General features: G+C 35.2%; 1 protein-coding gene across 1 annotated transcript in view; it reads left to right on the forward strand.

Moving 5' to 3' along the window:
• LOC144968881 (vacuolar protein sorting-associated protein 37B-like) overlaps positions 1-11686 on the forward strand; it is a 13198-nt gene extending 1512 nt beyond the window's left edge. Inside the window, exons 2-5 of the mRNA XM_078907702.1 lie at positions 4518-4783; positions 5455-5626; positions 7239-7321; positions 7616-11686. Coding sequence (XP_078763828.1) covers positions 4526-4783; positions 5455-5626; positions 7239-7321; positions 7616-7864 — 762 coding nt within the window. The 5' untranslated portion in view covers positions 4518-4525 and the 3' untranslated portion in view covers positions 7865-11686. The remainder of the gene's footprint in view (positions 1-4517; positions 4784-5454; positions 5627-7238; positions 7322-7615) is intronic.
• The last annotated feature ends 3826 nt before the right edge of the window (positions 11687-15512 follow it).

Below are 15512 nucleotides of genomic sequence, written 5' to 3' on the forward strand. Positions count from 1 at the left end.
AAATGAGTACCAGTTCGCTGATGAAAGTAATCTTTGACGGACTAGCATCATTCAAGAGGATAATAGAAAGTCAGCATGCTTCGTACCCGAAAGGCATCAGTTGAGTAAGTCACCTCGCCTAGCTCAATTTGCGGCGCTGCACTGCGGCTGACGCCTGGTTATACCTTGTCCTAGCTAAATTTGCGGCGCTGCATTGCGGCTGACGCCTGGGTTATTCCAGTCTTACCCTGGAATAGACCCTCGAGAAAAATTTCCCCTATGGGATGAAAAAATGAATTTTATTATTTTAAATTTTAAACTGTTATCTGTCTGCTCATCGCCACAGAAACATGGATAAGTTCCGGATTTATAAGCTTAGGAGGCAAGATGGCCTATGGTTAGCGCGTTGTACTCTGGACTCAGAGGTTCTGTGTTCGATTCCGACCGAAGCCAACTTGTACTTTCTAGAGCAAGAAAATTTACTCCAATCACTCACTCCATTCAGGTGTAAAAGGGTACCTGTCAAGCTGGGATAGTAATCTGCGATAGACTACAGACTAGCGTCCCGTTCAAAGGTTTTCAAACAAATACGTTAATTGTCCGCTTCACGCTATTGAAACCGGAATAACTCCTGCACGATTGGCTACAAGGCTCTAAAGGACTTAATTTGTTTTACAATGAGTCCAAGTGGCTCAGAAGGACTTACTTAAAAATATTTTCATTGAGAATTCCCGAAATAAATAACGATAAAGATAACTGATCCCACAAGGTACCGAATAGATGTGCGACCGGTTTTAGACACGTTACTACTGTGTCACAAAGTGTGACACTTCTTAAATTATATTTATAAACATACGTTTTTAAATTGCCGAAAATATTTATGTTGCTATGCCTTCTGTACGTGGTTTCATCACATAGAATTATTTTTTGAATTGTTCTTGCTTTTTTATATTCAGAATTGAAATAAATAAATAAATTATAACTGTGAAATTGAATGTAAGCTTCAGTTTAATATACGAAAACAGATAAAATGGACGTTTCGGGTTTCCCCTTCATCAACAACACATGATGAATTAAAAACTACAGACGAATGAGATAATGTGGTAGTGGCGTTGTTAAGATGCATAAACAAAAACATTGATAGGCAGGAAATTGTTTGCTACTTTGTGAGGAAGCGCGAATTAAAACAGAGCAATAGAAATTTATAAAAGTTGCGTACTTAATTATGTCAAAAGAGGGGAGGCGGGAAGGAACTGTGTAATGCAGTATAGAAAGTGAACTAAAATAAAGTGTGGACTATTGTTGGAAAATAAATACAATGGAATTGGAAATAAATACAAAATATAAGGGATGTAGGTATTAATATATTAGTGGCATTAGCCACAGCAGAAGCAACAATAGTAGTAGTAGTAGTAGTAGTAGTAGTAGTAGTAGTAGTAGTAGTAGTAGTAGTAGTAGTAGTAGTAGTAGTAGCAGTAGTAGTAGTAGTAGTAGTAGTAGTAGTAGTAGTAGTAGTAGTAGTAGTAGTAGTAGTAGTAGTAGTAGTAGGGATGCAGAAAATAAAGACAGGCATTTCAATTTTGACACGGCGCCGCCAAGTCTGGGACTTTTTTGTCCTAGTGCGGAAGTCTGCTATATTTTTCTACTATCACAAACGATATGAACACGGGACTGGGACAGTCCTGTCCCGTTGATTTTGTAGCATTTCACAACGGCTTGGGACACAACGGGACTGTTTTGTCCCGTCCCAATAGGTGCGGAAGATCTCTCTAAATTCTATATGTTACAGATTTGGGACAGGACTGTCCCGGGACAGTCCTGTCCTAGTGCGGAAGAGGGTTTACAAACTTACACAACCATATCAATGAATAACTAGAGAATTAGAATCTAGAGACTAGGCTGGCTCGAGGTAAATTCAGGTAAAAAAAGGTATCTCAGTATCTAGGTCTAGACATCTTGATATATTGATGTCTTTTCAAAAATAAAAATCAATAATTATTTTTATACAGATAGACAGGCCTTTAATAACAATTTAATATGATGCCGTACTTTTAGATCTAGGACTAGGACTAGGGTAAAAATGGTTCCAAAATTATGATGATTTTTTTATTTAGAATTTAGATAGACGTCTAGAGTTCTCAAAATTTAGAAGAAAAAAAAAGCTCAAAATCTGTGGCTGGGAATTCCCCCACTTACTACTGATTGAAACGGGACTTAAGCATGGAGAAAAGAGGAGGGTTCGTTACTGAACTGGCGCCCAAAATTAAACATATTGCGCTGCCTTCAATCTTTATTAAATTTGACATATCTAATCTACAGTTAATAAAAATGAATTATTATCTAGACACATGCCTTTTCTTTTTATTCTTTCTTTTATTATTTTTTTTTTGTTTTTGTTTTTTTTTTGACTCAATTTTGAGAAAAAAAATATAAAAGTTTTTAAATGACTTAATTTTTATCATATTATAATTTTTAACATAATGTGCCGACCTTGATTTCAATCACATTAAAAGGGTGATCTATGCTCTTTAACTTTAAAGTAAATTAAAGTTATACCAGAACCGTTCAGATAGCTACTGTAAAAAATAATGAAACAGTGATTATGTGACATTGTGTAATTCAAATTTTAACCCAAACTAGCGCTTCACTTTTCCTATGGCTGATTGGCACCTGTCTATAGACTGGAATCAGACTTCTATAGACTGGAATCAGACTTCTATAGACTGGAATCAGACGACCTACTACTAGGTCTAACTAGGTCAAACCTGCTCCTACTCCTACTACTGTACTAAATTTAAATTCATAATTTTTGGGATTTATAAATTGTAGTCGCTATGGATCAATCAATCATTCTAGTCAGCTGATCCTGCGTGGGACGTTACTTCCCGAACTTTCTTGTGAAACAGATTACGGTTTTCCGCCAGTCTACTTGCTTGAGTTGTCATTCCCAGCCATTCACATATATCTTGTTCCCAGCTTCTTGTTGGTCTACCTCTTCCTCTCTTGCCGTCTACCCTTGTCTGCAGAATGTGCTTTTCTAATGGTTTGTGGCGAGTCGTATGGCCAAAATAGTTCAGTTTCAATTTCTTTACAGTTTGAAGAAGAATTGGTGATTTTATTCCGATCCTTCTCAGGACTTCTTTGTTAGTTTGTTTTTCAGTCCATGATATTCTGAGTATTTTTCTGTAGCATTCCATTTCAAAAGCTGTGATTTTTGTGCTCTCTGCTTTGCTGATAGTCCACGCTTCGCATCCATATTTTGCAGTTGGGAAAACAACACTTTTGAGGATTAGTCGCTATGGATAACTTAAAAAAAAACAAGTTACCCTCACATGGATTAAATAACACTTCAAATTCCTTTAAATATTTAGTATTGTGTAGGGAATGTAGTTGTCATTTGTAGTGTTCTGGTTTGTAAGTTGTGCATTGTGAATTCCTTTACTGTGGTGTGTTATTTCTTCTAGTGTGTTTTTGTGAGGCTATTTCAGGTATAAAAACCATTGTTATTGTTAGACTCATTCTATCTCTTTCTGCACCGACTACTAGATTCAACTTCGTTTGATTTTAAGTTTAACCTTACCGGAATGATTTGTGTTACTGTCAACAGACTGTAGATTTAGTCTAGATTGTTATGCCATATTATGCGTAGTATGGAGATTCCCATAGATGCACGATGGAGGTGGAGACGTATTCATATACATATGTCTTTGGAGATTCCCTCTTAGTCTTTGACTGAGACCAGGACTAGCTGGCGATGCCCGTTTAGATTTCTCTAAATGAATGACCCCACTTCGGTGGAGATTTATCATTATTATTATAATTTTCTTTTTTAACTCATCGTGAACAATGTGTTAAAAATCAATTCACGATAGAATTAATAGTATCAACTTTCGTTTTCAATAAGAGAATCTCATCTCATTCCATTGATGACATTAATGAAGTTTTGAAATTGAAGCCAAACTTTGGCACTTACTACAAATGTTTCATAATAGTAATAGTATGCAATTCTGGGCTTAGGGAGACTTTGACTATGACCGATGTCGACAAAAAATACTTCTTTAAATGCGAATACCCTGTATCTACTGTGACTGGAAAAAGACTTCTGGAAGAAAGAAGGTCTTAGTATCAATCAACCAGATCTAATATTCAATCTTCTGGATACATCAGACTCTCAATCAGACTGTCACACTCGTTTTGCCCCATTCTCTCTTTTTGAGTAAAACGGCCATTTTAACTCTCTAATGTGGTCTCAAGTCTGATTCGCCGAATGGCAACGTACTTATTAATAGATGGCACACAACCAGGAACTCAGAGGGGAGAGGTCAAATTATGTCATCTTAATCATGGATCTCTTGTTTTGAAAACTGCAATTCCTTTGAAGGGTTATAGTTATAACGGTACAAAACTTATGGGTTCTCTTGCTAAATATTGGGTTAAGTGTTATGTTTTTGTGAGAGAGCTAAATTATAATTTAATTCAAATGAAAATTATCTTCAACCATAAATCATTTCTCCTTTTTCATTTGTTGACTGTTGAAGTGATTGTGATGTATCAGAGCTACTCTCAACCCCCACCACCAAACTACAACTTGTCCTACTCCCCCAAATCGTATGGAGGAAGTCAAAGTCACCTCCATTCGTCTACCAGTAACAGCAGCTTCCATGACAACCAAACAAACTCAGTGATGTCCAAGATGGATGAAAGATCGGCATTCAGCCTATTACATCACTTAGGGAAAGAAGAGTTACAACATCTAGAAGACAACGACTCAAAATTGACAGACCTGATTAATGATTTGCCACAGGTGAGAGAGAGAGAGAGAGAGAGAGAGAGAGAGAGAGAGAGAGAGAGAGAGAGAGAGAGAGAGAGAGAGAGAGAAATGGGGGTATGAAAGAGAGAGAGAGAGAGAGAGAGAGAGAGAGAGAGAGAGAAAGAGAGAGAGAGAGATATAGAAAAAATTCTGTAAGATCAGTTTTCATGCATCCGCTCGTCAAAGTAATCTGTGACTGTTCCTTATTTTGATTGGTCTGTTACGCAATATTTGCAGTGATGAAATAATATAATGAATTTATATAGCACCTGGTTCCAATCAAAATTGCTCACTGGCGCTTTACATCAATACATCATATATCGTGCACAAATATAGAACTGACAAGATAAAAACCACATTGATATGATAATAAAATACATACTAAGAGCCTATATTATATGCCCTCCAGAAAAGTTCATGTTTTAACCGTTTTCTAAAAGTGAATTTTCACTATTTTTTGTTTCAATACTGATAGAGTTCCACATTCGTGGAATTATCATTATTATTATTATTATTATTATTATTATTATTATTATTATTATTATTATTATTATTATTATTATTATTATTATTATTATTATTATTATTATTATTATTATTATTATCATCATTACAAGGTGTAGAATTATTTCTAATGACAGTCTTTGATATTTTGTACCCTTAAGGTGCGGGGCATTCAAGAAGACCATGACAATCTGATTGCCTCAAACAAAAGCATTGCTGAATATAACCTGACACTCCAGCCTAGATTGGAGGACTTGAAGCAGACGGTGGCTTCAGGATACCAGAGGCAAAACGCACTGAAGACCAGCTTGGCTGAGGACAAGACTAAACTAGGTGCTTTTTCTTTCCTTTATTATGAATAGAAACATCTCCCCATTATTGTGATAAAATGTTTTCCTTTGGCTTTGAGTACCTTAATGTATAGAGATGCCTTCACTATGATTATTGTTGTTGTCAAGACCAGTTGATCACATTTAGTCACATTGGGTCCATTTCAATACAGCAGGTGAGAGATAGTTATGGCTGCTACACGCGTCACTTAGAACCAAGAGTTAGAAATGTGAGGAAACCTGTCAGTGTCAGTTTAACCAAAAAGCATTAATGATGATGAACTGATTGCAATCAATAAGAAAAGATGCAATTTTGTAAATAAGCATTAATGTCAATTGTGCAGTGTACATACATATTTTGTTAACATTGGCAGATGAGTTTAAAAACATTTTTATTTTTATGATTGGATTGATATTTGTTAACTTGATGGGTTAAAAATATCAAATGGAAGCAGTTTTCTGACGGCATACCCAAAAAATAATTAGCCTGTCAAATGTCTAAGCTACTCAGGCCAAACCGTCACTTTCACGTGTCAACTCCCAACCACACTCTTGTCAACTCCTAACCACACTCTTGTCAACTCCCAACCACACACTTGTCAACTCCCAACCACACTCTCCGCTTACCAGTGGGGCCTTGTCAACTCCCAACCACACTCTTGTCAACTCCCAACCACACACTTGTCAATTCCCAACCACATACTTGTCAACTCCCAACCACACTCTCAGCTTACCAGTGGGGCCGTGATATTAAAACTTGCATTCTAACTGCATTTGTGCAGTGGGCATAAAACATATGTAATGCTGCTGGATTTCTAAGAGAGTAAGGGAAGAAAATTAGTTGGTAATAGTAATAATAATAAGAACATGACGATGACAATGACAATTTAAAGATCATGACCATAATAATGATGACTTTGTTGATGACACAACTACATGCAACCTCTGGAAAACGACATCCCTGAATAACGACAACCCCTGGATAGTGACATTGACCTCTGGTCCTGTTTTTTTTAGCTATATATTATTTGTAATAAAAACCTCCAAATAGCCACATACATTGTAGTAAATTCCCTGTTAAACGACTTTGTTTCATGTTATTGTTTTCATGTAAAAAATCAACTTTTTTTCTAAACATCAGTCCAAATTTTATATTATTCTGGTAAATACCTAGTTGTTTTTTATTTTTTTGTTTTGTTTTGTTTTGTTAGTATTAATATCGTAAGATGTAGATCTACTAATTTTAAGTGCTTCTAAATTTTAGTGCACTAGGACGTGTCTTCTCTCAGGCCTTGGTCCGTGCATTGCACTGTATGTATTCACAGGTCTCACCACATCCCCTTTTTCCACCATCTTGAAAACCCAGGAATAACGACACCCCTGGATAACGACATAATTTTCCGGTCCCGAGCAATGTCATTATCCAGGGGTTGCAACTGTATTATAATGATGCGATATTGATGATAATAAGGATTACAGTACAGTGTTGACAATATTGATGATAATAATGATGTGATGATGACAATATTGATGATATTAATGATTGTGATGATGACAATATTGATGGTTTGTTCTATTGACAATGGGTCATGACAAAATTTTGATGATATTTCCAGACAGCTACGTGAGCCACCAGTCTATGGACACCCTTCTTGCCTTGCTACAGACAGAGACAGCCAAAGTGGAAGAAGAGTCTGAGGTGAGTGAATACTGTACTTTCCTTGTTTTTTATGTTTGATGAGCAAAAATCTATTCATGCTAAAACTGATAGGATGAATTAACAAAGTCAAAGGAAGAAAATAAGAGAGCATTTATACAGCGGTTTGTTTGGTAAACACCATTCTCTAAGTGCTATACAAGTTCTTTAACTCCTAATTTCTAGGACCTTTTTGCTTCAATCCCCAGGCCTTGACCTCTGATTTCTATGACCTTTTTGCTTCAATCCCCAGGCCTTGACCTCTGATTTCTATGACCTTTTTGCTTCAATCTCCAGGCCTTGACCTCTGATTTCTATGACAACCAAATGGACATGGAGGAATTCCTCAATAAGTTTTTGCCACAACGGACGATGATGCACCTTCGGCGTATTAAGAGTGAAAAAATGGCCGAGTTGATAAGAGAGGGTGTCCCAAGACAAACTCAATCATCCACAAGCATGGGGTACCCTGCACCATCATCTGGAGCGCCCTATCCCAGTGGAGCTTCCTTCCAGATGCCCCAACCCCGATACCCTTACCATTAACATTTTGTTCTAACTGTCCTGTAATGGATTGGAAAATGGCAGGTGGCTTTGGAGTGGTCTCATTGCCACAGAAACTGGGAAAAGCTCAAGGATTTAAATCATAATATCGCTCACCATTTTGGATGGGGCAAAGGGCAGGGGGGGAAGGTTATTCAACAATTCTTTTAAATGCTTCCTCCTTCCCCTGTCCCTAATTTAAAATTTGGTTGTTAAAACGTACAGCAATGGAATGCTTCCAATTGAAATTTTACTCCTACTACTACTACTACTACTACTACTACTACTACTACTACTACTACTACTACTACTACTACTACTACTACTACTACTACTACCACTAATAACTAACATTACTAAAGATATTAGATAATTAAAAAATGAATAAATATAACAGTTTGATAAAATTACATTTTAAATTGGAATGTAGTGACTCTGATCAGTCCAACTTTAAATACAATTCTTTTCATCTTAGTCATAACATAACACCAGATTGTTTTGGCAGGTCATCTCTTGACATGGAAGTGAATAGCAACATGTGGACCATAAAAATATGAGACAAAAATGAATAAAACAGAAATAGAGCAAAATACCAAACAATGATTATTCCAGGCTCTCAGATGTCAGTATGTACGCTAATTTTCTCTCGTCTTTTTGAACTTTTATGTTTTTTTTGAAGTTATTTTATTTTAATAATCACCTATTCGACATGGACCCGGTTCCATTCCTGACAGCTACGCTTCAAACAAATTCTGTGATTTTTATTAATCTTGCATTAAAAAATGCATGTTTTGTTGTTGTTTTTTTTGTCAATGAGTTATTTTTGTCTTGTGATTATTTTGTATGTTTGATGAATGGTAAAACTGGTTTCCATTTTACCCAGAATTAGCTTTCTCACTATGCAAATCACAGTCAACTCAACTGACTGTTTCTTTACAGTGCATGCTATATCATTGTGTTGAATCTTTTCCCAGCATCTGTTTCCCCAAATTGTGATGTGATGTTAGGTTGTTAGAGTACCTACTTTGTCGATGAATGGTTAGACCAGATCAGTCAGAGTAGATTTCACTTTATTGGAAAAAGGCAATTATGACAAGTTATTGATAATTTCCAAAGATTTACACCTTAGGCCTGTGTCACGTTCCACTGCTGTGAGATATTAAGTATAAATTATAGTAACATTAAGAATTTCTCAATGCAGATCAATATAACACTGGGTTACTGTATGTGTAATTACTAGCACATCTTTAATTTTTTTTAATATTTACAACTATGGATTGTGCTGAAGATTTTCCCAACGTGTCTGTTTACTCTTGGCTCAGGTCTGACCAGGGCATAAAGCATAACTCTTTGACAACAGTAAACCTAATTTTCTGGTTTGACAAATCGATTAAATTAGCTCTTGCAGCTGCTGGTGGGTCCTCATGATTCAGGGAAAGCATAGATCCTCAATTCAATCACTCGTGTGTGTCCATCAAGTTTTGCCCTCAGCCATTGTCTAAGACAGCAAGTCTTTCCAGAAACCCAAACATCACTCGTTCTTATGCAACAAGGTTGCTATTAAATTTTCACCTATATGTATAAAATGCAAGTGTGGTGTATTTGATGGTTAAATGTTTTTAAAATGTTTTTCCACGTTTGAAAGTCATGTATTATTATTATTATTTATCAATATATCATCATTGTCATCATAATACTGACTTAAGAATCATTTTTATCGTCTTCAGCCACCATTATATTATTATTATTATTATTATTATTATTATTATTATTATTATTATTATTATTATTATTATAAATCAATTATGTGAATTGTTTTAAGTAACTTTAGGGGTAATTTGTGAAGCATCGTTATCCATTGTTGAAAAATGCTCGATTGTGCTATACATTTTAAAAGTAAAATTATAAAATGAAGATAAATAGTCATTGTGATACAATGCAAGCCACTTATTACGAATGTCCGTACCTGTCCCTTGGTTTGTTCTATCTAACAACTTTGCCAACTTGAGACAGATTTGAACATTTTAATCACAACGTTTTAGACATCGAATGAAAAAAATAGCTTGACGATCAATGAAATTAATGCTTACTAGGTTATTACAAAATCAAAGAGAATTCTTGCTTGTTCACGAATCAGTGAATGTTTGTTAGTAACTAATCAGAGTGGTGCATCTAATGGCCAGTCACAGAGTGAATAAGTTTTAATAGCTCAATGTTCAATGAAAAGACTTGCTTCCAGATCGATAAAATCAACTTTCTTCTTCCTACGAGAATGCAACTCTTCCCCTCCCAAGTTCTTCAATCTCTTTGACAGACTCAAAGGCATTTTCATGAGTGAAGTCTAGGCAGAGGATTATATCAAATGTCAAAGTCACCAAAGTCATAATGATTTCTGCAATCAGCCGTCATGTGGGAGAGATGCCATGACTTCAGTTTGATGGGGATGACGATGATGAGTTTAACTCCATTGGTTTCCAGTGTTGAAACAAAAACAGCCATTGAAGCACTTAGGCATTTTGGGGAGCAGCAGACAAAAGGAGATCCATTGTTTGACGTCATTGCTCAAGCAGAAAAGAAGGTGTGTGACATAATTCTCTACAAGAAAAGACTTTCCACGATTAAGGATGTCTTCACATCATCAGCCTGATTTCATCCCAAACATCACAAGTCCACAAGTCTCTAAAATGGTCCACCAAACACTCAAAGGCTTGAAAACTGCCCGTATAAGGAGCACCGAAAACTGACGATTTATCGCATCTTGTTTCCAGGTATTGCCTTGCATTTTACCTTCATTTTATGTCTTTATCAGACATAGCGCCATTTGGTTATTATGACATAAAATTGCTTGTCCTGGTGCTGTTGTTATAAGTGGGTTGCATTGTAAAGTGATTGTGACGTGCATGACCTTGGGTGTTTGCAATGGAAGCCATTGTAGGCTATCATATAAAAAGAAAATTAAATATTTCAACAATTAATTACACCCAACATTTTTCAACTGCAACTATTCTTTCTTTCTTTTTTCTGCATAACAAGCATCACGAAACCCCATATTGGTTGACCAAGGTGACACTGAAATCACCCATCTGGGATTACTAGGTTTTGTCCTGGCCTTTGCCAGAGTCCTTGGTTGAGAGGGAAATAGTCAAATGTATAGTGCACGTTTTTTTCCTTGTAAAAGATCTCTCTGTTATGTACTGATAGTTATAATTTGAACATATTTTGTAAACATTTGAGTGTATTCTTCTTAGTGGGATTCTGTGATGTCTGGATGGGATTTTTAGGCGATCTCAACTATGCATTGATGGTACATTCTTGGAATCTACATCTATTCCTACTTGAACCAATTCCTCTTGGTCTTACTTTTTCTTGGGTGCTTTAATTGTAATTCTAGACATTTTTCGACTGTCCCATCTTTTTTACTCTTTTACTGGCACTGATATTTGATCTTTATGTGTCGCATGCATAGTAAAACTTTTAAAAACATAAAAATTTGAATTTTATGGTCGTGTATGTAAAATTGCACCATTACGTGAAAGGAAAGAAGAAATTTATTGCATTGTCACAACTTTGGCACCACAAATATTTTGTGTGTGTGCATGCTTAAAAAAAATCCCAAACACACTTCACCCCACCTCGGTTATTAAGATGGGACATTTTCCTTGCAACATAAACTTATATGATGATACACATCTAAGCTCATTATTGAAAAAGACGGATTTAATGTCATTGTGATATATGCTTCCATAAATGGTGTGTGTGTGTGTGTGTGCATGTATGTGTAAATAGTGATAAAGATACTTTTGAATAAAATATTTTGTGATAATATGTCATGTTTTACTGTTTGCAATTCTCTCTTTGCCATCCCAGTTATGTATTGTTTTAGTTTTAGACAAAGTCGCCAGTATCAGATTTGATTTTACATCTTCAACACACTTTTAACATAGCAAGGCTAAAGGCTTTTACTTTAAATGATTTTGATATGAACAATCCAAAGTGATTTACTAATGTCATCAATGAACCGTTAAACAATCTATATTAAATTAATAATAGGAATGAGTGAATCTGTGTCTGTGTGTGTGTGCCATCTACAAGGAGAACCGAGAATTAGCCAGTTCGTCAACATTTTTATCCTTCTGATGTAAGAGATTTTTGCGATTTAGATCAATTCTCAATGGCCCTATAAATTTTTTTATTGATTTTCTTCTTTTCCTAAGATTTACTTAAACTGGAAACTACGTAGCATGTGTACAAAGGTTGGCCAAATTTTATAAACTTTGCATCTTTGAAGCCATTTGGCAAGGACGAACTGGATTTGCATTTTGGCATTAAATGGTAATCACTTAATTTTACCTATTTAATGCACATATACGAAATAACGGCACAACATTAATTTTCACACCTGAACAAGCAAGAGTTTTAAAAAGTAATTTGGAACACGTTTATACGAGTGACTGCGAAAGTACGAGAGGTAGGTTCAGTAGGTCTTATTACGGAGATTACATGACATGTGGTGGATTTGCTAGTGAGTAATACAACATATATATCTCCTCACACTGAAATTTGAGATAATCTTACTCTTGGTCAGTAAACTTTTAAATCTGTCCACAGAACAGACATTCGTTGATTCAAATCCTTTGAATATCTTACCACAAGTGAGTAAAAGTAAAGTAATACAAAACATTAAAGATTAGTAACAGGAAGATTAAATTTGTATTACATGTGAATAAGTAAAGTTTGGATTTATCTCCTTTTGTAAACGTTTCTCTAGAGAAAACGAATTGTGATGGATCAACAATATCAATCATGTGTACCAATTTATAAATTTGAATCAAGTCATCGTGAAGTTCTGAACTTTTTTAGACCACGGAGATCCAAATGTCTTAATCTCTCTTTATATGAACAATAATAAACTCGATGAATTGGCTGCCCTTCGTCGTTGTACACTTTCACTTTCCAGACTTACTGAATTCTGTATATAGGGAACCTCCCAAGGTGGACCAAGAGGTCACTATCGCTTTATCTTCTATCCCCCTTTATCTTTTTTCCATTTCTACGTTGTTCTTCTATTTGTTCTGGATTGGATTGCTCAGTAATATTTTTCCTAGTCCTGGCTTTATCGATATTATTTTTCCTTGTAGATCATTTCTCTGTTATGTACCATTTTCGTTTTTAATCTACACTTTGTAAACATTTGAATGTATCCTTCAGAGCAGGATTATTTGCTTTTACCTGAATGGGACTTGTAATGTCAAAATAGACATATTGATAGATTTTTCATCATATATATATATATATATATATATATATATATATATATATATATATATATATATATATATATATATATATATATATATATCAGTGTCGAGTAACAAAACTTCCAGAAATAATCACCATAATTCTGTTGGCTTGGTTAATAAAGATTTTACATTTATTATTTTAAATGCCAAAATCCTTTTTCGATCCATTAGTAGAGAGAACAAATGTTCAAGTAGATGTAATACCTTTTATAACCGGCTGTTTGAATAAAGGAGGCACTGCACTTATCTGCATCGTGATTTGGAGATATAGGTTCACACAGTTTGCCTACTTGGATATACAAATACAAATGTCTTTCTCTATAGCCCTCTGTTTGCAATAACATTAAAGTGCTGTCTTTCATAGAAACACTCGACAGTGAGAGTGAAAATCAAGAAACAAAAACTGTAGATTGTGTCTGTACAGACAGATAAACGACTGGTGAAGTTACACTGTGATTATGACAAGTGACACTAACACAATGATGATCATTGATAGTCACAAATACTGAATCACAAACAGTTATGAAGAAAAAAGAATAATTAGAACCACAAAATATAAATTGTCACAGACACAGACATGAAATATTTTTTGTAAAGTCTGGTTAGCTGCATAATGATTTACTTCACTTTGAAAATTAATACAATTCAATTGTTTCTCATACTTTGTTATGTAAATTTAGATGTTATAACGTTGATTCAATCTTGTAAAATGTCAAATAGTATGTGAAAATAAATCATACTGAAAAAAACCTATAAATTGTTAAACTCGTTTGATTTTGTGTTTGTGTGTTTAGGGAGTTTACTGTGTTTGCATCACTTTCATGTCATTTCAGCACCAGTTGAAGATAGAAGATGATTCAGATTAAAAACAAACAAAAATCGAGATTCAATTAATTGCACTTGAGAAAAAGTAAGACAAAGGGAACTGGTTCAAATAAGGGTGTAGAGGAGACAGCAAGTTTGTGATATGGCCCAAATGTCACCTCAACCAGAAAAAAATGCACAAAAAAAGCTGGTGATAATCTTTCTAAATATCATTTATTTGTGTACTTAAAAAAATACTTCACAAGAAAACATGGCACTGACCAATAAACAAGGCATTCTTCAATTCGGCCATAGCTGTCATGATATACAAATCTCCCGTCTTGCCAAAACACATCATCACGATGTGAATACTTTCCGTGCATGCGACTTAGTCGAGTTACCAAAAGGGATAGAGTGACCATTGAGATATAATACAGTATCAAGCACATTCATTGAGATCATCACAAAAAAACAATGAACTCTTGAGTACAAAAAAAACAAAACGAGAGCTTTTATATAGCGCAATATTCACTAAATGTGCTCAAAGCGCTTTACAAAAAGGCCATGAGCAACACGTAACATGTAGAACGAAACATGACGCCTGACAGAGACTACGTTGTTAATATCAGGTACTCTTTTTACACCCGAGTACGGAGAGAGAATGCGAGTAAAGAGCCTTTTTCAAGGACTCAACTATGTGCCGAGCAAGAGCTCAAACCCAAGACCTTTCAATCTGAAAGCAAGTGCCAAACCACAAGACCACATAGCCTCACAACAGAAATAGCCTCACAACAGAATACACCTCACAGACCGTCTTCCTTTAGGCGATAGTCGACTCAGTGATGTTAATGTTATTTTCAGAGAAATGACGTTCTGTCTGCCTTTTCTCTGATGAAACACTTTTAAAAAAATATTTTGGCTTTCTACACATTCTTATCATAATTGATGTCTGAGGTATAATTTTCTGCCAAAAACAACCCAAAAAAACATGTATTTTGTGAGACAACTTCAGTTTTGTATATCATGCAGCCTATAACACGCCACGAATGGAGATGGCCTCGGATTTCTGATAAAACATTTTGTGAATGAAAAATCTTTAAATAGGCAAGAAAATCCATTTGATTTAAAACATGTGGAATATAATAGAGCCTTACCCAAAACAGTTATGTTCCCTGGTAACACATTGTTTTTGTATTGATTATAGTTATGGGTAGGAAGGGGCGGGGATGGGGTTGATATTTCATTCTTATCGTAGTTATTTAAATTTATGACAGGGAAGTAACAATAAACATACCCCTAGTAATGGTTTGAAATTGGTGGGGGGGGGGGTGTCTTTATCCCCCTCTCCTTATCATTTATCAGCACAGCCTTTGATATCGATTTGTTTGTTGCTTTAGGTCTCTTCCAACACAATTGAGGTTATATGAGAGACCGCTGAAACAAAAAAACAAGCAATCTAACAAAAATAGTACAAATGTCAATCAAAATCATAACCTAAAGATATCATAAGCTAAATTATAAATAACCAAGAACAAACAGGCAGAGGA

Source organism: Berghia stephanieae, chromosome 3 (genome assembly GCF_034508935.2).
Source record: "Berghia stephanieae isolate SIO BIC M18660-M18661 chromosome 3, UCSD_Bste_1.3, whole genome shotgun sequence".
NCBI lineage: Eukaryota > Metazoa > Mollusca > Gastropoda > Nudibranchia > Aeolidiidae > Berghia > Berghia stephanieae.